Below are 24,221 nucleotides of genomic sequence, written 5' to 3' on the forward strand. Positions count from 1 at the left end.
AATCCTCCCAGATGTACCATCAGGGGCAAAACTGGCTTCTCCTTTATTGTGACCAAGGTGATGTAGTCTGAAGGGTCAAGTGAGTAGAATCTAGGGTGACAGAAGCCTGTTTTCCAGTGATTACAGGGGAGTACGGCTTTGGAATCCCTCCTTCCCAGCCTTCGTCAGTGTTCAGAGACCTGGGGCTGTAACCCAAAGTGACACACCTCTGGAGGCCCACTAGATAGAAGGGGACAGTGTTCTCCTTTAGTTTCTCTTAGCTTAGTGTTCCTTTTACCCTCAAACAACTGTGTTTGTCTGATTATTTTGAACGTATAAACATATTATTCGGTTTATAGGATATGACTTGCCAAAAATCCCTGAATTGGTAAAATTTGATAACTAAGTGGCAGTGTAGCCTAGGTGATGGGTATATAGAGGTCCTGTATAATTAAAACATAGAGTCCATGATGGTTTTGATACACTTATCTATATTTCAATTGAACATTGGGATAAGCAATCTTAAAATGCACTTTTTTATATATATTGAGAAATATTGTTGATTATGGGCACTTCAATAAATATCCATAGTGATTTATGAGTTGCAGGGTAAAAGTGGAAGTCTAATTTACTGGCTTTTAAATGCCTATTCTGTTATTTAGACTTTTTAATAGATAGCTGTGGTAGCTAACTTTTGTGGCCTAACTGAGCTTAAAGAAATAGATGAGTGTATCTGTTTTTTTTTTTTTTTAGAGTGTTTATATTGAGCAATATAGGTTCAGCTTTGTGGTCATGCACTGAGTCATTTGAATGCCCAGCTGTTGAGCAGGAAGTCATAGCTGCAAAACTGTTTCAATTTGATACACCACATCCGGCAACAGCAAATGTTTGGAGCTGAAAATCACACACCCATTTTACAGGTGGATAAGGTTAATTGCAGTGGGCTCCCACAGGCATTAGGCAACTTGGATTAATGTCTTGTCTTTGGTTTGCCTATCTGATCATTTTTAGATCATTTTAATAGATTATATTGAATTACTTTTCAAGGATGGTATCTGATAGTACTACAGTTTGAATGTTTTATGCAAGTTGGTGTGTTGGAAACTTGATTCTCAGGGCAAATGTGCTGAGAAGTGGGAAACCTCAGAGGAGGTTGGAATGAATTAATGCTGTTGCAGCAGGAGTAACCATTAGTTGGGAGTGGGTTCTGATAGAAGGATGAGCTCCGCCCTCTCCCTCCTCCCTCTATCTGGAATGTGCTCCCTCATTCTTCTGCCCTCCACTGTGGATGATGATCCTTGACTTTAGACTCTGAGCCTCAGGTATTCTGAGGTTGGAGCCACACAAAACAGACTGGAACAGAAACTGATGCTGAGGATTGGAACGTTATTTATTTTATTTTATTTTATTAGTTCAAATTAGGAACAAGCTTGCTTCAGATGTCAATCCCTTCTTCCTCTCCCTCCCCTCTCCCCCAACATCCCACCTGCCCCTAGCCATCCCCCCTCCACTCCCCAGGCAGGGTAAGGCCCTCAAAAGGGGCTCTGGATTAGAATGTTATTATAGCAATACCTGAAAAGGGTGAAGTAGCTTGACTGAGTACTGAATAGAAGACCGGGAGAATTAGAGCAGCGGTCCTCAACCTTAATAGTGTTGTGACCCTGTAATACAGTTCCTCATGTTGTGGTGACCCCAATCATGAAATTATTCTTATTGTTACTTCATAATTGTAATTTTGCTACTGTTATGAGTCCTAATGCAAACATCTGTGTTTTCTGATGGTCTTGGGAGACCCCTGTGAAAGGGTTGTTTGACCCCAAAAGGTTGCAGCCCACAGATTTAGAACTACTTGTACCAGGCTTTTGCTTTTTGGGCCACCAACCAGCTATTAATCATGACACAGAGACTTATCAGTTTTGAATGCTTGGTCTAGCTTAGGCATATTTCTGGTTATCTCTTTTTAATTTAAATTAACCTGATTCTCTTTATCTACCTTTGTCTCAAGGCTTATTACCTTTCTCACTTCTGCATATCTTACTTTCACTGCTTCTCTATGTCTGGCTGGTGTTTGCCTGGCTTCTTGCCCCAGGTGTGTCCCTCATTCTTTCATTCTTTTCTTTTTATTTTCCTCCTTCAATTTATTCTCTCTGCCTGCCACCCCTGCCTGTCTTTTCTCCTTCCTAGTTAATGACCCTTCAGCTCTTTTTTAGACCAATCAGATGCCTTAGGCAGGCAAGGTGAAAGAAATGCATATCTTTTCATAATTAAACAAATGCAGCAGTATCAAAGTAACAATCTTTACAAAGTTAAAATAATATTCTGCAGCATAAACAAATGTAAGACATCTTTGCCTAATTAAAATAATATTCCACACCTAAGAGAGACATACATGGTCCCCTGGAGAAGGTTAAGATCCCCTGAGCAAATTGAGAACATGGGAAGAGGGGGGAGGGAACTACAAGAATGAGAAGGGAAGAAAAGGAAGGATGCAGAGGTCATGAGGGAGCAGAAAGGCTGAGTCGGGAAGAATAGAAGAAAGGATATGTGATAGGTAGGGTTTTAGTTGGGGGGTGTGGTGGGGGAGGACGGGAGGGAGAAGGGAACTGGGATTGTCAATGTAAAACAATCTTGTTTCTAATTCAAATAAAAAAATGATTAAAAAAAAGAAAGATACTTAGAAAACTTCACCCTGACCATGTAACGAGGGCAAAGGTGTGCTTGGGAGAACAAACTAAAGGCAGGGCTCGGAACCCTTTGCTAAAGAGATAATCATGGGTAGAAGGGGGCACACATGAGGGGTAATGACTCTGAAGGTCATTTGGAGGTCTTCCAGGCTGCCCTGATGGTCACTGGTCCAGAGCAGGGCTTTAGATCCAGGCTGTCCCCAAGGCATCCCTGGCTCCTTAGCAGTTGATGCTTAGTGCTCGGAACTCTGCTCCCTTGTCCTTGGGACCTTGGGACTTCCAGAACTGCAGCTGATTGAGTCTGTTTCTTGTAAATCACTCACTTCTTTGGCTGCCCTGGCTTCATCTCAAGGAGACTGGGTGAGGCTTAGGCATCCAGTCTGGAGGACACAAGTGTTACATGATGCTAATTATATGGACACAGAGTTCTTGAGCTTGGGGCCCTAGAATCCTGTGCAAAGGACATTAGAGGCAGTGAGTTCAGGGTGTGCACCACGGAGTTAAAGGAGATTATTTAAGACTTTCTGTTGGTTATCCCGTTAGATTTTTGGATTTTGTGGGCCAGTTACCCCTTTCTTGTTCATTTCTCCTTTTCAGAATGGGAATGTCTGTCTTCTTCCTGTCTCACCATGGTCTTTTTGAAACATGTGATTTGTTAATTCTAACGGGCTCATAACTGGGTAGGTCGTGCATTGAGACTCATCTGTGTTTTATCCCATGAGGTCCTGGAGTTGGGGCTTTAAGATGATACCTGATAATTAGGAGCTGTTAGATGAGAAAAATGAATTTTGGAAGCCAGGGGTGAAAGTCTCTGGTCTGAGTGTGTCTCCCGAAGTTCACTGTAAACTGAAATTCCAATGGGGCAATGTGGAGAAATAGATGCTTTAAAAGGCTGGACCACTAAGGCTACCTTCACAAATACATTGCTATGGTATGAGTTAGTTATTGTAGAAGGGAGTCCTTGATTAGAGGGTGAGTCTGCCCCCAGCCCCTACCTATGTTCTTATGCCGTGTGTTGATACATCAAAAAGTTGATGCAAGTCTGTCAATTTTGGACTTTTCCACTCTATTTATTTGTCCTTTATCGATTACCCAGTATTTTAGCAAGTCTTCTACCATTCTAACCTTATAAGTGTGCAAGGTAATTAACTTATAAACAGCAAAGGTTTCTTTTGGTTTACAGTATCAATTCATGATCAAACAGGCCCATTGCTTTGAGGCCTGCACAGGGTGAGGCAGGATGTCATGGAAGGAGTGAGTAACAAAAGAAACCACTGACACTGGGAGCCAGTGAGCAAAATAGAAAGCAAAGAGGGGGCTTAGTCACACGATCTTCCTCAAAAGCATGCCTTCACAGACTTCTCCCCAGGTCCTACTGTTCAGTTTCTACCACTTCCCACTTGCACTTCCTCAGTCATGAAGAATTTAACATGTGAGCTTTGGGAGATATTCAGGACCTAAACAATGGCACCCTGCCTCAGGAATTCTAATAACAACACAAAATTGACCATGAGAGACTGTAGTCAGAAAATGAGATGTTCAACATCTCAAATTGGTACAGCAAATGAAAGTGTCCCAGGGTGTCCTGGGAAGCAAGTGTGAGGCACAGTGCAAGAAAAGGGGAAGATTATATTTATATGCATGTGTGCTGAGAATTCAGGGCTTATGAAAGTAAAGACTCAAGATGTTTGTCCAAATGGAAATCTTCAGTCAAGCCAAGAAAGTGACCAATGAGGCAGTTCATGAGAACACAGGAGATAGGAAAATCACCAGGGCCACATCATTATCATTAAAAAATAAATAAAAATGGAAGAGAGTTTACCACATAGCTGAGCTATAAGGAAGAACTCTTTCTTAATAACTCATGTACATAGAAATCTTTAACTGTGGTGATTTCTTGTTGTTTTCCTCAAATATTCTCTTTATATAGGAGGAAACTGGTTATTAGGGAGGTTGCTGAAGAACTACACTTCCCAGATTCCCCTGTGGACTATAGAAGTCATTTCCACCAACCTATGCCTCTATAAAGGGCCACCTCCCATCTTCCTCTGCAGGCATTTTGGTCATCCTCGTTTGTGGGTGACAAGATGCCCCATATCTGTGAACTAACATGGTCTCACCTAAGGTGAGACAAATCCTCTTTCTTTCCACCTTCTCTCTCTTTACAGCTGTTTCTTAAAAACAATCTAACAGGTTGAGTAACATGGCATAGCTAGTTAATTGGACTTGGAGTGCAAATCCAGAGTCCATGCTGTCAACCACTGTGTGACCACAGTGCCATGCTGATATGACATAATGGTTATGTGTGTGCAGTGATGGTGTCTGTGAGAGTGGCACAGACATCACACTCATGCATGGTGATGATTGTGCAAAAGTATCTATGCAATAGAAATATCTGTGCAGTTGAGATGCTTGTGTAAGGGCATGTGTACTATAGAGCTGTGTGCATCATGTTATATATGTTCATTGAGGTCTGTGTAGCAATAAAGGGTGTTCAAGAAGGTTGGGGGGCAGTGTACTATTTTTTTTTTTTTGTCAAATGGTCACAAGCTAGAGTAATTTTAGGAAGGAGGACTTCAACTGCTTTAATTAGTGTTTCTATTTGCTGTGATGAAACACCATTACCAAAGAAACTTGGGGGGGAAAGGGTTTATTTGGCTGACACTTCTGAATCACTGTTCATCATTGGAGGAGGTCAGGACAGGAACTCAAGCATGGCAGCAACCTGGAGGCAGGAGCTGATGCAGAGGCCATGGTGGAGTGCTGCTTACTGTCTTGTGGCTGCTCTCCCCCCCCCCCCCCCCCGCCATGGCTTGCTCAGCCTGCTTTCTTACAGAACCCAGGACTAGCATCCCGGGGATGGTGCTGCCCACCACGGGCTGGGCCTTCCCCCATCAATCACTAATTAAGAAAATACCTTATAATCAGATCTTATGAAGGCATTTTCTCAATTGAGGCTCCTTCCTCGATGATAACTCTAGCTTGTGTCAAGTTGACATAAAACGAGCCAGTACACCTAGTCTGAGGGCTAGTCTGGGGGGGGATTTTAAAATTAATGATTGATGTGGGAGGGTTCAGCCTACTGTGGGCAGTGCCACCTCTGAACAAATACAAAGCTGTAAACGAAAGAAGGCTGAACAAACCTTGGAGAACAAGCCAGTAAGCAGGTTCTTCCATGGTCTCTGCTTCAGTTCCTGCCTCCAGGTCCCTGTCATGAGTTTTTGCTTTGGTTTCCCTCAGTGCACTGTGACCTAGGATGTGTAAGCCAAATAACCCCCCTCCTCTCCAGTTACTTTTTGTCACAGTGTTTTATCACAGCAGTAGAAAATGTAAGACAGATAGTAATGTCTGAAACCATCTTTCTAACACAGGAAGATGGGCAAACCCATGGGCCAATCTGGAGTCCAGTCCTGACTATCTCTGCACTGCTACCTGCCCTGGCTTCAACCTATGTCTGACTTTGCAGCTGTAGTTTATCTCTTTGTAGGAGGATGGTCAGACACAAAGCCATTCTAGGGAATGCATTGAAAAATTACTTGATGGAACACAGTTTTGGGTCTTCATTTTTGTTGTGATTTTGTCTTGGCAAGATGTGTAATCTCTGAGGAATTGCAGAGGGATAACTACCTGGGTTTATTTGAAAATCCATAGTCACATGTCACATGACCAAGTTCTTCAGAGATTGAAATTGCCCCACCATCCCCAAATACCCAACACAATGGTGGCCTCAGGCAAGAAGCAACAATCCAGAATCCTAGTTTGGTGGGTTCAATTACACACTCAGAGCCCACTTTATGTTCTTTGGCCCAATGTTCAGGCATTAAGAGATTTCCTGGAAAGCAATTGGATTCCAGGTTTTACTTACTGTGCAGAGACAACACATTGACTAGGCAGATGTCTGCTTATCCAAAGGCTTTTAAAACACACTTTGAATAGTTGATATTTTGGACAATGGAGACCTCTACTGTTTATTTTGAGGAAATCAAATTTTGGTCCTTTGTATCCCCCCCCCCCCGCCCCGTGTGTGTGTGTGTGTGTGTGTGTGTGTGTGTGTGTGTGTGTTATGAGAGTGGGGAATATAACTTTGGAAGTTTGGAGGTTTTGAAGGAATATGGCTGAGGTAGAGCAATTTAGAAAGTTCTAGAATGTTAGAATGTCAGAGCCTTAGGGCATTTAGAGATAATGATTTAGAGCTGCACCCTTTCAATATACTAGCTCCTACTGCGGGGCTAATTAAAATTAGAAAATTAGAATTAAAGATTGCTCACAGTAGTCACATTGTGCATTCTCGGTGGTCACTTGTGAATGGAGGCTTCCACACTGGGCAGCACAGATACAGAACACTTTTATTTCCTCAAAGAGACTTAATGTGTAATACTGTAATAAAATCTTCTAGACCAGGTTTTTTGTTTGAAAATAAGAAAACAAAGCTCAGAGAAATGATCCACCAAATAAAAGCCTTTGTATTAAGTCAAGGGGGATAAGACAAATAACAGCACATAAAATACAAGTTGGAATTGATAAATGCTGAATGTAGGGTAACACAAAAGCACTGTGGTATCCTGAAAGAGGAAGAAGAAATTACTTCTCACACAACACTTAGCAAGGACTAATTGAAAGGAGTGCTGAATGGACTATGCAGGGGTATACAGAGACAGGAAAGTGGACAGAAGACCCTCCTGAAGAAGGCAGGTGCACATCCAAATGCTGGGAGCAAGGAGAATGTCTAAGATGCAACACACAATTTTACTTGGCAGGAATACAGGTAACAAAATGCCCTCATGAGGTTCCTCTCCCTTATTCCAAACACTTCAAGAGTTCAGCATTGTGTGGAAGAAAGCACAGGGATCAAATCTTGCTTTAATTAGTACAATGACAAGATGAGTTGGTGACTGAAGTAATCTGAGTGCTGGCATCTTCTGTGTCCTCCAAAGGACAGGAGTGTGTCGTAGACCAACATGAAACTGCATTCCTTGGTGGCCTTCTCACAGCTGCCCTCAGAGGCAGATGGGATGCAGAGAGTTAGTCCCAGTGCCGACACCGGCAAACCTGCAATGCCAGATTGCCAGGTCTCTTGATCTGGTTCTTCTTCACAAACACAGAAGCACACATTTGTAAGTGAATTGTGCCTTGGGGAAACGTGATTGTGACACAGGCACACTTAGGCTGTAGTAGTACATGCATTTCCATGAAGAAGACCTGGGTGTGCGTGAGTTTAGATGAGCTAGGGAAGAACACTAGAGAGTCCCAGAATGGCTATGGTTGAGGTACTTTCATGAGCTCTAGACACTAAGTAGGCACATGAATAGCAGGCCCTGAGAAAATTAATGCATGCCTTTAAAAATCCACATTGTTGCAGATGATGGTTATTTGTGAATTTATTTACTGTGGTATTGAGTATTGAACTCAAGGCCTCGAACTTCAACCCATTTCTTTTAATTATTTTATTTTTGCAGGATTTTAAATGTGGTGATTATAGATATATTCCACATGCACACAAGTATATTATCCTGTAATAACAACACAAAATTGACCATGAGAGACTGTAGTTAGAAAATGAGATGTTCAACATCTCAAACTGGAACAGCAAATGAAAGTGTCCCAGGGTGTCCTGGGAAGCAAGTGTGAGGCACAGTGCAAGAAAAGGGGAAGATTATATTTATATGCATGTGTGCTGAGAATTCAGGGCTTATGAAAGTAAAGACTCAAGATGTTTGTCCAAATGGAAATCTTCAGTCAAGCCAAGAAAGTGACCAATGAGGCAGTTCATGAGAACACAGGAGATAGGAAAATCACCAGGGCCACATCATTATCATTAAAAAATAAATAAAAATGGAAGAGAGTTTACCACATAGCTGAGCTATAAGGAAGAACTCTTTCTTAATAACTCATGTACATAGAAATCTTTAACTGTGGTGATTTCTTGTTGTTTTCCTCAAATATTCTCTTTATATAGGAGGAAACTGGTTATTAGGGAGGTTGCTGAAGAACTACACTTCCCAGATTCCCTCATTCTCTTCCTTCCACCTCCCAATCCCCTCTTTTTCTGTCTCTATCCAGAAAAGGGCAGGTCTTCTGTGAGTACTAATAAAACATGACGTATATCAAGTTGCTGAAAGACTAAGCACTTCTCCATGTATTGAGGCCAAACAAGGCAAACCAGTATGAGGAGTAGTGCTCCAAAAGCTAGTAAAAGAGTCCAAGACAGCCCCTGTTTCCATTGATAGGAGTCCACAGGATACTAAGCTACACAACTGTAACACATATGCAGAGTGTCGAGGTCTGTCCAATGCAGGCTCCCTGGTTATTGGTTTGGCCTCTATGTACCCCTATGAGCCCAGGTTAGTTGACTGTGTGAGCCTTCCTGTGGTGTCCTTGACCCATCTGGCTCCTACACTCCTTTCTCTTCCTCCTCCTCTGCCGGATGCCTGAACTCCATCTAATGGTTGGCTGTGGGTCTTGACTCTGCCTCCATCAGTTGCTGGATGGCACTTCTCTGATGACAATTGGGCCAGGCACAAATCTGGTCACAGGAGTTGGCCAGTTCAGGCTACTTATCCACTGTTGCTAGGAGTCTAAGCTGGAGTCCTCCCCATAGACTCCTGGGAGATTCCCCTGAACTAGGCTTCTGCCCAACTGAAAATGCGCCCCCCCCAGTAGTTCCCCTCAGCTTTCTCCCCCTCCTCAACCAGATTGCTCATGTTCCCATCCCTCCCTCCCATAGTCCACTCATGAAATCTCTTCTATTTCACCTTCCCAGGGAGATCTGGGCATCCCAACATGAATCCTCCTTATTACCTAGTCTCTCTGGGTCTGTGCATTGTAGCATAGTTATCTTTTATTTTATAGCTAATATCCACTTATGAGCGAGTACATACCATGTCTGCCTTTCTAGGTCTGTATTATCTCACTCAGGATGATTTTTTTTCTACTTCCATCCATTTGCCTTCAAATTTCCTGGTGTGTTTGTTTTTAACAGTTGAATAATACTCCATTGTGTAAATGTACCACATTTTCTTTATCCATTCCTCAGTAGAGGGGCATCTAGGTTATTTCCAGGTTCTGGTTATTAAAAATAAAGCTGCTAGCTGTTCATCTTTCTTAATGCTTGAAGTTTTCTCTTCTTATAGCCATTTTAATAGATGTGAAATTAATGAATACCATTTTCAACACTAATAATGTATTTTGTAACATAGGATTGATGAGAAAATTTTAACTCATATCTTTATCAAGTACATATTCTAAGTTTTACATGAGCAATCTGCTAATTGACTTTTCCTACCCTGAAATTTGAATATTTTAAGTCTGTTCTCAAGGAAAATAGATAAACAATAGTTTGGTAATGTGACAAAGTATCATAGTTATTGGTGCTGAGCTCTTCTGCCCTGGCCATAGAATCTTAGAACTTCCCACTTCCATGCTCCCTAACTGTTTGCAAATCCTGTATAGCCTTAAAGTGTTGGGGATTAAGACCCCTGGAAACACCCTTCAATTACTGAGTGATATTCGATAGTAGCTGTCTTATGCTCTGGCTTATTAACCTTGGGTGTGTTCTCTATTGTCTCCAGGTCTGAGCCTACAGTGACAATCACTTCATGAGGTTTCCTCCTCTTCCCTAATGCACTCTCTGAATTTTCTTCTAATATTCTTTGGGTTTTCTTTTAGAGAAGCATCTTGCTCTCATGTAGTGTCTTCTGTTTTAGACGGGAACCAATCAAAGCAGGTTGTTCTAATGACTACATGAACTTTGTTGTTATGTGGTATTGAAGTGTGTGTGTGTGTGTGTGTGTGTGTGTGTGTGTGCTGTATGCATGAGCGTGTGTGTGTGTGTGTGTGCTGTATGCATGAGCGTATGTGTATGTGTGTATGTGGAGGTTAGTGGTCAATGTTGGAGCTCTTCTTCTATTGTCTTCTGCCTTACTTTTCAGGAAAGGATCTCTCAGTGAACCTGAAGCTAGATAGTTTACTAAACCATGGAGCCAGTTAGTTCTGGAGAGCCACCTGACTCAGGTCACTTCTGCCCTGCTTAACACTGGGGTCATAGACCTGTGCCTGGATGCTGGTGATCCATACTCAGTCCTCATGCTTAAACACCAAGTACCTTATCCACTGAACCATCTTCTGAACCCCATTTAGTAGGGAATTTATAAAACATTACCCTATGTAACACAAATAAAACCCAGAGACAAATACTGGGGTTCAAGCTGAAGACCAGAAAAGCAAAGCAGCCAGTCAGTAGCCTCTCCCAAGGCTGAAATGGAGATCCTGTCTTCCCTGTGACTGGATACTGAATGTCCTCTGACCCCAATGTGGCTGGAGACTAATTGCTTAAGACTTAATGCCAGCTCTGAGACACCCACTCCTGTCTTATATATCTCTCTAGTGCTGGGATTAAAGGTGTGGGCTCTGTTTCTCTTTTACACTGATTCACTCTTGAGTAGCCTAGGGAGGCCTTGAACTCACAGAGATCCATCTACCTCTGTCTGCTGAGTCTTGGAATTAAAGATGTGTGTCACCACTGCCAAGCTTCTGTGACTAAGTAGTGTGGCTGGCTTTGCATTCTGATCTTCAGTGACCTTATTAGATCATAAACAATATATCACCATAACACTAAAAAAGATTCTAAGTTAAAATTATGCTTACATGAAAATTGGTGTTAGAATGGACCTTTACTTTTTATGTTCTCGAAATATGTCCCTAATCTGAATCCATGCCTTTGCAATGTCCAGGACAGTTTTCTAGCTTGATCATTCCTCCAAGTTTCCTACTCTCAAATTTACTTTAACCAGTGTCTGGAAGGAAGGTGTTGAAAGATTTTTGGACAAGTCATTTCCAACAAGGTAAGAACATGATTATTGGTTACAGACAGTCATCTCTACACTTTTACCTGTGGGGGATAAATTCTAAGACCTTCCCCAGCCTGAGACTGTAGAGTGAATAATCTATACATACTTACAATAAATATTAATTTGAGAGCTAGGCACAGTAAGAGATGAGGAAAATTAGTAATCAAGTAGAAAATGTAACAGTATACTTCAGTAACAGTTATGTGAACATGTTTTCTCCTTCTCTCTGGAATTTTCCATTTGATATTTTCTGACCACTGTTGATTGAGGGCTAATAAAACTGTGGAAGGTGGAGCTGTGCACATCGAGTGGGAGCCATTGGTCCTTCTGTGTCTCTTAGGGGATCATGCGTGTGGAGCTTGACATATTTGCAGTCAAAGAGTTGTCTTCAGTTCTGAATGTTGGCAGTGCAAGCATCTCAGGGAAGCTTTACTGAGAAATGATTAAAGCTAATGAAATTTATACTCAGGAGCCCATGGAAAGAGATCTGGCTGAGGAAGAAATGGTAGACCTTGAAGAGGGGAAATATGGAAACATCTGTAAGAAAAAATGGAATCTTTAGGGGCCAGGCATTGGCTAACCTCAGCTGGTAACCAACAATCATGAAAACATCTGCAATATTTCCCTGGGAAAAGCAGATTCATTGTTGCTGGGGCTGTTATTCGTTTGAGGAGAAATGGTTCTTAATGTGGTTGTTCATTTAGTTGCTATAAAATATGAAGTGGTACGTTGACGTCTTGTAATGGTTAATTCTGATTCTCAACTTCTTTAGACATAACTGTGAAAGATTACCTAGATAAAGTTAGCCTCTGTAATATCTGTGAGGATTACCTAGGTTAGGCTAGTTGATGTGGGAAGACATACCTACATTTGGGTAAGATTATTCTGTGAGCTCAGTACTATACTGCATATAATGGAGAAAATCAGCTGAGATTGAGAATCCCATCTCCTCCCCTAGATTTCTGATAGCAGATGTGACTAGCTGCCTCGATACTTCTGCCATCACTTCCCCCTCCCCCATGATGGACAGTTTAGCCCAGGTCTGTGACCCCACATCAACCCTTCACTCTTGCTTTGGTCAAAATATTTTATCATAGAATGAGACCAGCAACTAATAAACTTTCATAATCCATTCACGTCTAGAGGTGAGGTGTAAAATTTAAAACCATGTAAATTGTCCTTTAGGATGAACATCTCTGAGGAGCTCTCACTTAGAATTCTAGGATTGAGGACATGGTTTCTGTAGCAGTGCTGAACTTTCTATGGGGTAAATTCACTTTGTGGAGCAGCCACTTTTTAGACAGGCCTTCTTTCATCTGGAGGAATATTCTCTCCACAAAGACTGGGAGAACCAGCTAGTGAACGAGTGCCTATGTCTATCTATTGTTCTGAATACTGTGTTGGCTACTGGGGACACACTGGTGAACAAAAGCTCTAAGAGCTAGGTTGTCTATACCTTTGGTACAGACATCTTAAGTGCATTTTGCTGATTTCAAAGTGTCCACTTGCTTCTTTCATTTTTGGAAATAGCAATAAACATAATAAAGAGTATTTGAGAACAGTTTATCTTCTCCATCTTCAGTCTTCTTCCATCTACCCTCTGATGCCATTAAAGTTATTATTGCTCCTTTTAACACTTTATTTTGAGACAAGTCTTGCTAAGTATTCCACATTGACCTCGATCTTGTGATCCCCCTAGACACTTGAGATTACAGGATAATAGGTAAACTACTATGTCTGATGTTGAAGTCAATTTTTTAAACAGATAAAGCTGTCAAATTAATATTTTCTATATTTTATAAAAATAGAAATGTGTAGAAAATTGGGTTGAACCTTTGACATTCTGTAGAAGGCTTAGTAGACAGAAGAAGCCACAGTTTAACAAATACTTAGCAGTGAATTAGTCAACTCAGCATTTTTAAACCAATGAAAAGATTCTTGTTTTGCTTTTTAAATTTTTTATTTTTCCTACTTTTCACATATATTAATTGTACAAAATAATGGGCTTCCCATGATATTTTCATAATGTACATAATATACATTGATAATTTGTGCCTCTTCATTCTTTTTATTTCTCTCCCCTTGCTTCCCTCTCACGTTTCAAACAGTCTTCCTCCTATTTCCATATCTTTATTTTTCCAAATTTGCCAAAATATAAGAGAAATGGACTATGTTTGTCTTTTTAAGCCTGGCTGAAACAAACCTGAGGCTGGAGAAAGCTCAGCAGTTAAGATCAAGCACAGCTATTGCTATTGCTCGGGACCCATGTCACAGGACATGTAACTAAAAACATGTAAAAAAGTTACAAATCTATGTGGACATGGTACATGAGTGTTTCAATATTGGATGTTTTTCTGATTTTGAAATATCTATATTCATAAGACCTCTTGAGACTTGGACTTAAGTCTAAGTCTGACCTTCATTTGTGTTTCATACATATTATACAGACAGCTTAAACTTAATTTATGTAATATGCATTTTGGTTGCGAATTGACACATAAGATCAAGTGTGGAATTTCCTGTTTGTATCCAATTGGTGTCTCCAAAGTTTCATATTTTATTGTGTTTCAGTTGATCTGCCTCCTCCACCCTCACCCTTTTTCTTACTGACCTTTCAGTATGAATTTAAGACTTTGCTAACTCACTGATGCCAATGCCTTCATCATCCAGCCACCTCTCAATAGTTCCACCAGCTAGGGACAAAGCTTTCAAACCAACAGCCTTAGGAGGGATACTCCATATCCACATCATAACACTGATCTGTTAGATAAAAAATATCTGCCTTTCCTAACCATCCAGGTCTCCAGTTGCTAGCTGCTAACTGAGACAAGCACCTTTAAGGGAAAACTCCTATATTAACACACTTTCAAAGTATCTTGTCCTTTCACTTTCTCATAGAAAACTGAGCGTGCCCAGAAGCATTCCTATTGCTATCTTTATTCTGCAAGGGCTGCCACATTTTGTAACCCATTGGCACACAATCTGCCTGATGGCTAACCTTCATTGTCAAGTTGACTGGATTTAGAACCACCAAGGAGACAAATCTGGGTGTGTCTGTAAGGGCATTTCTAGAGAGATGTAGCTGAGGTGGGACGACCCATCTTGAGTGTCAGCAGCACTATTTGGTGGGCTGGGGTTCTGGACCCAGTCAAAATGAGTGTCAGCATTCATCTCTGTTTGCTTCCTGACCGTGAATTCAATGTGACCAGCTGACTCATGCTCCTGTCATCATGCTTTCCCCATTGTGATTGACACACACACACACACACACACACACACACACACACACACACACACACACTTCTAAAAGTAGAGATAAGGATATTTTGAAGCAATAAAAGAAGAAAGTAATTCAAATGACTGTTGGTTTCTCCTCAAAAGCCATGGACTCAGAAGGAAGTGATACCAGGGAGAAAAAAAAGTGTCAGTCAAGATTCCTTTATCCAGTAAAAATGCCTATATCTACCAAAGACAGTTCATGGCCATGAGAAGTATCCTAACAGCATAGCACACGCTAGGAAGTTCTCTAAAGAGAAAAGAAAAGATAGAAGAAGGAATCTTGGAGCACTAGGAGGAAAGAAAGAACATAATAAGCAAAATCATGTAAAAATACTTGGCTTCTCTTGAGATTTCCTCCTCTTGAGTCTTCTAAATTACGAGCTTACACACTCAACAAATATTTTATGACTACTGTCATAACTTAGAGGTTTAGCCTGTAGCTCTGGGAAAATGTTCTGGAGTCTTTGTTGTTAGTTCCAGCCTCCTCTCCCTAAAGCATGAGCATTAATGTAGATCTAATAAAAGAGGGGCTTGTGGCCCTGCCTTAGGGTCAAGTGGTCATCAAATTACCCACACTAGGGGGACAGCCAGTCCAAGAGAGTCCACAGCAACAATACTGGTTGGTATTAGAGGGCCAAATCTCCCCTTCAATTACAGCTGCTGCCTCTGTGGCTTGTCAGATGAACGTCTTGTTCTGGCTGCAGCCTATCAATTTCAGGCCACATCTTTTGTAAATGGGTCTCCTACTTGTGATAAGATTAAGGGTAGAGCCTTAGTTTAAAGCCTTTTTTCTATATCTTTGTTCTGTTACTTTCTTACTCCTTTATTTTATTTTCAGGGCAGCAGTAAAACAAATAAACTCCATGGCAAACTGTTTCTGGGACTTTGAGTTATTGGCTGACCTAGACAGACCACTAATTGGTTGAAAGAAATGCAGTGGGCCTAGCTTTCTTAGGTTGTGATTGTGGTAATGTCCCAGGACCCTGGAACCAACAAACTGTTGACTAAAATGGGCTTTGGCTGGATAAAGAAGGTATTGTTTGAAAAATAAATTATTGTGATAAGAACACTAACATGAGATTGCCCCCATCTTCTTAATAAATGACAAGTATAATGCATTGCTGTTGACTGTAGGTCCATGTGAGGTAGATCTTTAGAGCATACTCATTGGATGGGAAGTTTGTGCTAGTTGGTGGGGAACTCCACATTATCCTTCCTGCAGCCAACAGGACCCACCTTTCTTCTCTTCAATTCTATAAATTTGACCACTTTTTATACCTCTAAAGAGTAATTCTAAACAAGCAACTGGAGAAAGAGACTAAGTTCTTCAAGGGGAAATGTGAAGGCTTTTCCACCCATGCAGTGTAATCCTTTTATTAAGGAAAATTTCAGCACTGCCTTTTGTGCAGACCTTACGTGATCTTGATCTGCAGTTCCCTCTCTCACCGATTTTTTCCTATTCAATGAATGCTGTTCCTTTCTTTCAAGGCCTTTTCTTTTTTTCAGGCTCTTTTTTTTTTTTTTGTTTATAGTGATGTTCCCTGTTATCCATCTGGAAGATTACTCTTCCTTAAATTTTTTTTTTCAGTTTTTCAAGATAGAGTGTGGTGGTCTGATTGAAAATAGCTCCCAAGGGGAGTGGCACTATTAAGAAGTATGGTTTTTGGAGTAAGTGTGGTCTTGTTGGAGGAATTGTGTCACTGTGGAGGTAGGCTTTGAGAGTTGGGCATATAGTAAGACAACTATGAATTATCATTGAATTGACAAATACATGAATGAGATTTTGTTCAGTGTAAGAAAAATTAAATATTGCTTCACACATTATTGTTAACAAAGAGGGATTTAAAATTACAGCCTCAGATTTCTACATCTGAGAAAATGGAGTAAATAAACTGTTCTCTATTTTCTCCTGGGGCATGTATGCTTTTACTTATTCCTACTGTGCATATGGATTAGAACACAGTCCCCCCCCCCAACCCCCGTGAGAGCATCAGAAAACAAAGAGCTGGCCATGGGCTGCTTTCCCAGAATCATCTGGAATCAGGAATAGATGAAAAAATCTGCAACAGCTGGAGTAAGAATTCCCCCAGGGCACCACCTGTTTTGTAGCAAGCACTCTCCTAACAGCCTAGAGTCTACTTCCCTGTACCTGGCAAGGCAGCCATGGAAATGGAGCTGCTAACCTGATTGGAGATCCATTTGTCAGCTTCTCTCTCACAGTCTCATTCCTGATTGGTTTTTATTCTTCATCTCATTTGCATACTGACAATACACCTTGCCAGTCAGGACCCACCTAGGCCTTTATAAACCTGGCACATAGGATTTTGATTGTCAGGCTTCTTGATCACTTGTCAAATGAGGAAGACTGCTTCTGCCTCAGAGACCTGCTTCTCATCAGGGACTTGCTCTCCACAGGCTTGTTCTTCTGAGGACTGGTATTGGTTGGCATCCTAAGGCCCACTGAGAGCAAAGAACTGTAACAGAACAACTGTAATGCTTGCTGGCAGCCTCTCCCACTCATTAGGCACCCTACTGCTGCTGAGAGTTTCTGAACTCTATCTTTTTGTATGAACAAATTTCTCATTTGTTCACCCTTCAGTGTTCATCCACTCTATTTTTTCAGTTGGTAAGACAAGGACACAAAGAATTGGTTATCTCTGTATATTCAAATTTTAAAAAGGAGATTGAAAGTTGGAAAGAGTAGACTAGATAGATATAGGGAGCCTAAGGAAGTTAATGGCAGGCTCGAGTTACTTTTGTGTCCTATGCCTCCAGACTTACTGATGAGGAAGCCAGCACCCTTAAAACAGAAATGTACACATAAGCAGCAACAAAGCAAAGCAAAAACAAACCCCAGCAAAATCTTTAGTCAAAGGACCAAGAAAGAAGCAGGTGAACAAGACAGAAAGGTTATAAGCAATAACTTCATTTCTATAGCCAAACACAGCAAACAAACAAACAAACAAAAAAGGTACCCACTTTCCTTGCCAGGCAAGCAAAAAGCATGTGACAACCTTTGCCTTCTACCCAGATTACAATGAACCTTCCCAAATGCTCTGCTGGAGTCTGGGGCCACCATTCCTCCGAAGGGGTAGAGAACCCCCTTTCTCCTATGGTGCTAATAGGGCATGTGGGGAGAAGTAACTAATAATTCATCCCTGTGTGTCTGTGTCAGCCTAGTTGGACTCTAAACTGTCATTACTGCCCATAAGGATGACAGACCTCTTCCCTGTGGTTGTTGAGGGAGACTGCAAGGAAAACCTGGGTTTCTACCTCAAGTTGGCCATGGAGAGGGTGTGTCTTCTCTTTCTTAACTGAAACACTGCCAGAAGATGTTGCACGGGGAGATTTAAAAGTAGATTTGCTACATAATGACTTTGGTTTGCAATAGGAAAAGTTTTCCTGCCTGGCATAGAGACTCATGTCTGTAATCGTAGCACTTGAGAGGCTGGGGTAGAAGCATTGCTGAGAGTTTCATGCCAGCCTGAAATATAGAATGAGACCCTCTTTCAAAGAAACAAATAAGTTTCCTTTTAAACCCCTTGATTCACACATTTTCCCACCAGTAAATGTTTCTAGAATGCCTACCATGTGTCAGACTCAGTGCGGGGCATGGAGGAAAGAGCAAAGAACAAGATGAGAGATTTGATCTCTGCTTATGGAGAGCTTACATTCCATCAGGGAAAACTATACTTCATGAAAATAAATAGTAGCACAATGAAGTATTAAAAGTGCCATGGGAGAACTACATCACCCTCAACTCTTCAGTGGTACTCATTGTGTTCACTAGAATGAAATACGTGAGACAGGGTAGTTATGAAGAAAAGAGTTTCATTTACCTTACAGTCTTGGAGGTGTAGTGATGTGTGCACTGGCCTAGTTCTGGTGAGGGACCTATGGTGATGGTGACATCAGGTAGCAATGGCAGAAGCTCATATTGGGGTAAGTAGTCACATCTTGAGCAAGGAAACAGGAAAGAGTGAGAAGTCACAAAAGAATTAGCTTACCCTCTACGTAGACCCAGAACCCAGAGCTTTAATTATCTTCTAACAGACCCATGTTAGAAGTAATCCTTTAACCCTGGTGTCTTGGGAGCTTCTCAAATCACACAAGACCATAGCAGAAGGGAAATGAAAACATTCTTTCCTGGCCGGTTGTGTGAGCACTTAGGGTGTGGAAGCAGGTTGATGAGCTTCAAGAGGTTTTGGGTTACATAAGTAAAACAAACAAACAAAAACAAAAACCCAAGTAAGCTTTCATAATATGTTAGCAAAGAGAAGGTTTGGGAGTCATGGTGTTTTAGGTGACTTCTTGCACTCAGGGGGCAGAGGCAGAAAGTTCTCTATGAGTTTGAGGCCAGCCTGGTCTACAAAGGTAGTTCCAGGATAGCCAGGGCTACAAGAGAAACCCTGCCTTGAAAAACCACTCCCCCCCCCAAAAAAAAAAGAAAAGGAAAGGAAAGGAAATAAGTGTGTATCTGAGTATACAATAGTCACAGACTTGTGCATGGACACTAGCCCCCTCCCTGTTTCTATTCACACAACTAACTGGTATCCTCTTAAGCTGTATACACAAATGGCTGAGTTCTTTGCTCAACAAACATTTCTTGAGCATCTACCATGTGCCAGATTCTGTCCCCGACCTTAGGAAAACAAAATGAGGACTTAAAGGATTGGGAATTGAGGCAAAAGGAGTTTGTCTCTCACCCATGTGAGAAATTTACCAAACGAAACAGAAAAAAATAGATGCATTATTTGGAACCGAAGACTAGAACTAAGCCAAATGTCCATCACTAGAAGACCGACTGAATAAATGACTGTTACATCCATACATTTCATCCCATCTAGTGATAAGAAGTGAAGGTTTCTGTATATGGCTGTGGTTTATCTTTTAAAAGTATGGGAGACTGGGGAATTGGTTCAGTAGGTAAAACACTTCTGAGCAAGCATGACATCCTGTGCCCATCTAAAAGGCCAATAAAATGGCAACAAACAAAGTGCTGTGGAGGCTGACACAGGTTGATGCCTGGAACTTGCTAGTCACTTAGTCTTAACTAAACTGGCTAGCTCCAGGACCAGTGAGAGACCCTTTCTTGAGTTGGGGGATGGGTTGGGGGGATTGGGGGGAACATGGGAGGATGGGAGGGTGAGGGAATGGGGGGGATGGATATGAGTAGTAATTAAAGAATTTAAATAAAAAAGTTAAAAATGTAAATCGGGAGTGACTGATGAAGACACCCAATATTAAACTCTGGTCTCCACATGTACCTTCACACACATACACATGCAATCTACATACACTTTTGTACATGTGAACACTTGCACATAACACACCTATACCCACAAACATACAAAGGTGGGAGGGAAAATATATAAATTGTACTCTAATAAGGTATAAATAAAAGTATAAATTAAAAATTAAAATTTAAAAGGACAAAACAAAAATTATCATTACTTTTATTATTGTTGTTATTATTTGTTACCCATATGTGCATGGGTGGGGAGCAATCCACTGGAGCATGGACAATTTATAGGTGGCCACATCCCCAGAGAATGACTCTCCCTCTCCCAGAAGCTATCAACTGCCAATAGCTCCTGGGTTAGGAGTGGTGCCAGGAGAGCTGGCTTAGTCTTATGAAGGTCTTATGCAGGCAACCCCAGCTGCTGTGAATCCATGAGAGCAATAGCCATGGAATGAATGTCCATAGGACAGCATTTCACAGCAATCCCCCAATCTCCTACTTTAAAATTCTCTCTACCTCCTTCTCTTCTCTAGTGTTTTTCTAAATAGAGAAAAACGAAGTTTCATAAAATAGAGACAGCTACCCACAGAAAGGGAAGCAATAGCACTGTGGTCAAAGTCACATTCCTTTAGGTCTGTCATGCTTGGTAGATTTGATCTGAAACTTAAGTGACAAGGTCACAATAATTTTACGTGTGAGTGTTTTGCATGCATCTATGTATGTGTGCACCACATGGATGAATGCTGCTCAAGGAGGCCACAAGAGGTCACTGGATGCCCTGGAACTGGAGATACAGAGGACTGTGAACCACCCTGTGGGTTCTGGAAACTGAACTTGGTTCCTCTGCAAGAGCAAGAAGTGTTCTAATTACTAAGCAATCTCTAGCCCCTAACTATAAATTCTTAATGGAGTATATCTTTAAAAAAAACTTTCTGCAAAACATAAATAAGCAGACCTCCTCACATGAGAAATAACCACTCCAAGGTGTCTAGTAAACATAATTTGTGAGATAGCACAGATGTTGACATTTTGAGATCATTCTGGGTGTACAGTATTAGAAAGCAAATGAGCATTTGCGCATCTTGTCATGCATATGAATGAAAAGGTAAAATTAAATAAATACCCAGCAGGCCTGGTTTCAAATGACAAGAACCAACATGAGCTTGCTGTATTTTTTTTTCAAAAACAGTCTATCTGCCATATAACAATGAACACAACCCCAACTCTCATCTATTATCCACAGTAAAAGCATAGAAAAAAGTGCAATACAACAAGAAGGAGCATCCTAAAGCAAGAAGGATATAGGCAAAGTCAGTAACTGTTGTCATTTCTCAAGAATCAGGAGGTAGTCACCAGCGTCCTGACGGAGAGACAATCACACCCACCGAAGCATCCACTCCAGACACTGTCACTCCATGGAAGGTAGAACCCAGAAAGGAGTACTCTTAATGACACTGATTTGCAGTAGTAAATATCACCCTGGGAAACTATGTCATGAATGACCTCATTCCCTCAATGATTAAATCTCAAGGGAAAACATGACAATATTCATAGTATATATTCAATAGCACATTCATATAAATCTGCTTCAAATATGGGGAACATTTGGATTCTGAACTGAGTAAGTTTCTTGTTAAGAAAACAAGACGATTGGGAAAAATTGAATGTAGAATATTGTTTGATGTTAAAATGCCAGTGTTGGTGGATAGCCTGTAATCCTAGTACTGGATAGGAAAGGGGGGGCAGAAACAGGATACTGAGTTTGAGGCTAGCCTGGGCTACATATGAGATCGCCCCACATCTGAAAATAAACAAATCATTAAAAAAAAAAAACCTCAAGAACAAACAAAACAATTGGTCAATTTTTTAAAAAGATTCTAAAGGACAATTTCTAAAACCTGTAATGACGGCCTGTGGCTATGCTTTCAAAAGGAGTGCTCATCTGTTAGAGCTACATACTGAGGTACTTTATAGCTGACAAAATGTGATGGTGGAATTTGCCTCGAAATTATCCAGAGCTGGGGCATTAGATGGCATGGAGATGAGACAAGACTGGCCATAAATTCCATGAGGACTCATTATAGGGGTGTCTCTGCTTTAGCGTACGGTCAGCAATGTTCATCACAAAAGGTGAATTACAAACAAGGGCAGCCTGCTGAACACGAGGCCGGCTCTCTGATTTCACTTAGGTTTGCTCTATGTTTATAACCTGTGGTCTGTTTCCTGTCTCCGTAGATACCAATAAATATTATTATAAAAAGAAAAGTGACTTTTCTGAGATACTTTTTCCAAAGGCTCCCCTAATACAAGAAACATCCGGGGCTGCCAAACTTGTGAAACTGATATGGGGCGAGGAACCTCGTGTGGTTGGTGACTCGCTCTTCAGGGGCCCGCTTCTGCAGTTTGGTCTCTGACACTCACAACTGACAGCAGACGTCTATGGCTGTGGCTTGGAAATGATTCAGCATCTGAGATGGAGGCAACTGCAGCATCCAGGCTGTGCCCATTTCTCAAAATAATCTAGAGAATATTCTGACTTTAGGATCAGAATATTTTCCGGGCTGCTATGAACCTTATGTATTGTCCAGTCCAATTCAAAGATACGAAAGGCAGGGAAGTGGGAGCCTGGGAAAATGAAGTGGCTTGTTCAAGGTTTCACGGATCATGGCAGAGATGGGATCTGAATCTCATTCACTGATTTCCAGAACTCACGACTCTTCTATCTTCGGTGACAGTGTGGCCATTCTGGCAAGAATGAAGATCTTCTAAAGTGACACTTTCGGATCCTTCCTTTGACTATCAGACAACTGAATTAATGATCCCTGAGGAACTGTTATTAATGATCCCCAAGGCCCCAACCTCCTGCCAGTCAGAGGAAGAGCTTCTCTCTCAGGGAGAGATTGCTCACAGTTCGACAACTTGTTAGACCATCTTGCAGGAGAGATTAAAACCAGACAATAATATGTTCATGATGGGCAGGGTCACACTTTGATCACACATACTTCGTGGTGAACACCTCTTGTCTTCTGTGTAAACCTAAAGCTCATGCTCACACTCCACAGATGGGCTGGGTAGAGGTGGTGTAACCGGGTGTCTTTGCTTCTCTTCACAGTGTGGGCCACACAGAACAAGTCTACTTTTTGTTTTCAGTCTGTGTAATGGCCCATTGAAGAGGAATAGCTGAGCCTAGCTTATTAGAGTAGCCAGGCTCTGACCCCACCAACTCTGGTGACAGAACTCTGATTAACTTCTTTTTGTCTTCAGTATGAACTTCCCATTATCTACACCCCCAACTCAGGACAGTATGCTCCTGAGATTTGGGCTCTTCCATTCTTTCAGTCCAGACAGGAGAGGCTGGTGAATGTGCTGTTGTTAGGAAGAGTGGTGTGACTTTACAGCAGCTGGCACAATTGGCTGGGAGAATTTCTAATGGGAAGTTGTGACTCATGGTTGGTAATGAAGAAAGTTGTGTGAACCTGTGCTGAACAAACAGGTTCTCACATCAGATGGTCTGGGTATGGATCCACACTCTGTCACTTCCTGTCTCTGTGACCTTGGACACATTATCAGAGTCTCTATACTTCATTATTCAATGAGGTAAGCAATAGCACCTACATTATGGCCTTGTTGTGAAGATTCATTGTGTTAATACATTTGTCTGTGACATCAGAGGATGCTAGATGCTAGCAGCTAGCATTGGTGTGAATTAGGTATCTTGAAGATTTCAAGCAGGCCCTGCAGGGTGTTATTTCAGGGTTTTAAAATCTTCATTTCAGTGGGGATGAAGTGCCTAAAATTCTCCCCTGGAAATTAAAGATCATGCTGTCATCATTTGTATTAATCTAAAACTAACAAAGATGATTTTGAAGTCATCCAAATAATCACCAATTCATGTGTGATCGAGAGTCGGTTTAGCCAAGTCTTAGCCATGGCAATGTCTGCAAAGCCATTGTAGCAGGACTTATTGGTGCCCATATCTATTGCAAGTGGCATAAATATTCAACCTTGTTTGGCTTAATGTTCTCCCTTCCCATTTTCCTATTTCTTAACACTTTTTTTGTGATCACTTTGTAACTAGAATGTGCACACAAATCTGAGCACTCAGATCTGCTTTTAGGAGACTCCAAGCCAAGATGACAGCCTTCAATGTCTGGTTGAGGTCTTCCATCCTCTTGTTCTTTCTTCCCTCTC

At 41.3% G+C, this 24,221-nt stretch overlaps 1 protein-coding gene across 1 annotated transcript in view; it reads right to left on the minus strand.

Moving 5' to 3' along the window:
• Positions 1-22,774, minus strand: part of LOC100751397 (granzyme A-like) — a 40,415-nt gene extending 17,641 nt beyond the window's left edge. Inside the window, exons 1-2 of the mRNA XM_027401446.2 lie at positions 22,743-22,774; positions 18,633-18,744 (exon numbers count right to left, since the gene is read on the minus strand). Of these exons, the coding sequence (XP_027257247.2) occupies positions 18,633-18,744; positions 22,743-22,774 (144 nt within the window). The remainder of the gene's footprint in view (positions 1-18,632; positions 18,745-22,742) is intronic.
• Between the last annotated feature and the right edge of the window lie 1,447 nt (positions 22,775-24,221).

This window comes from Cricetulus griseus, chromosome 2, assembly GCF_003668045.3.
Source record: "Cricetulus griseus strain 17A/GY chromosome 2, alternate assembly CriGri-PICRH-1.0, whole genome shotgun sequence".
NCBI lineage: Eukaryota > Metazoa > Chordata > Mammalia > Rodentia > Cricetidae > Cricetulus > Cricetulus griseus.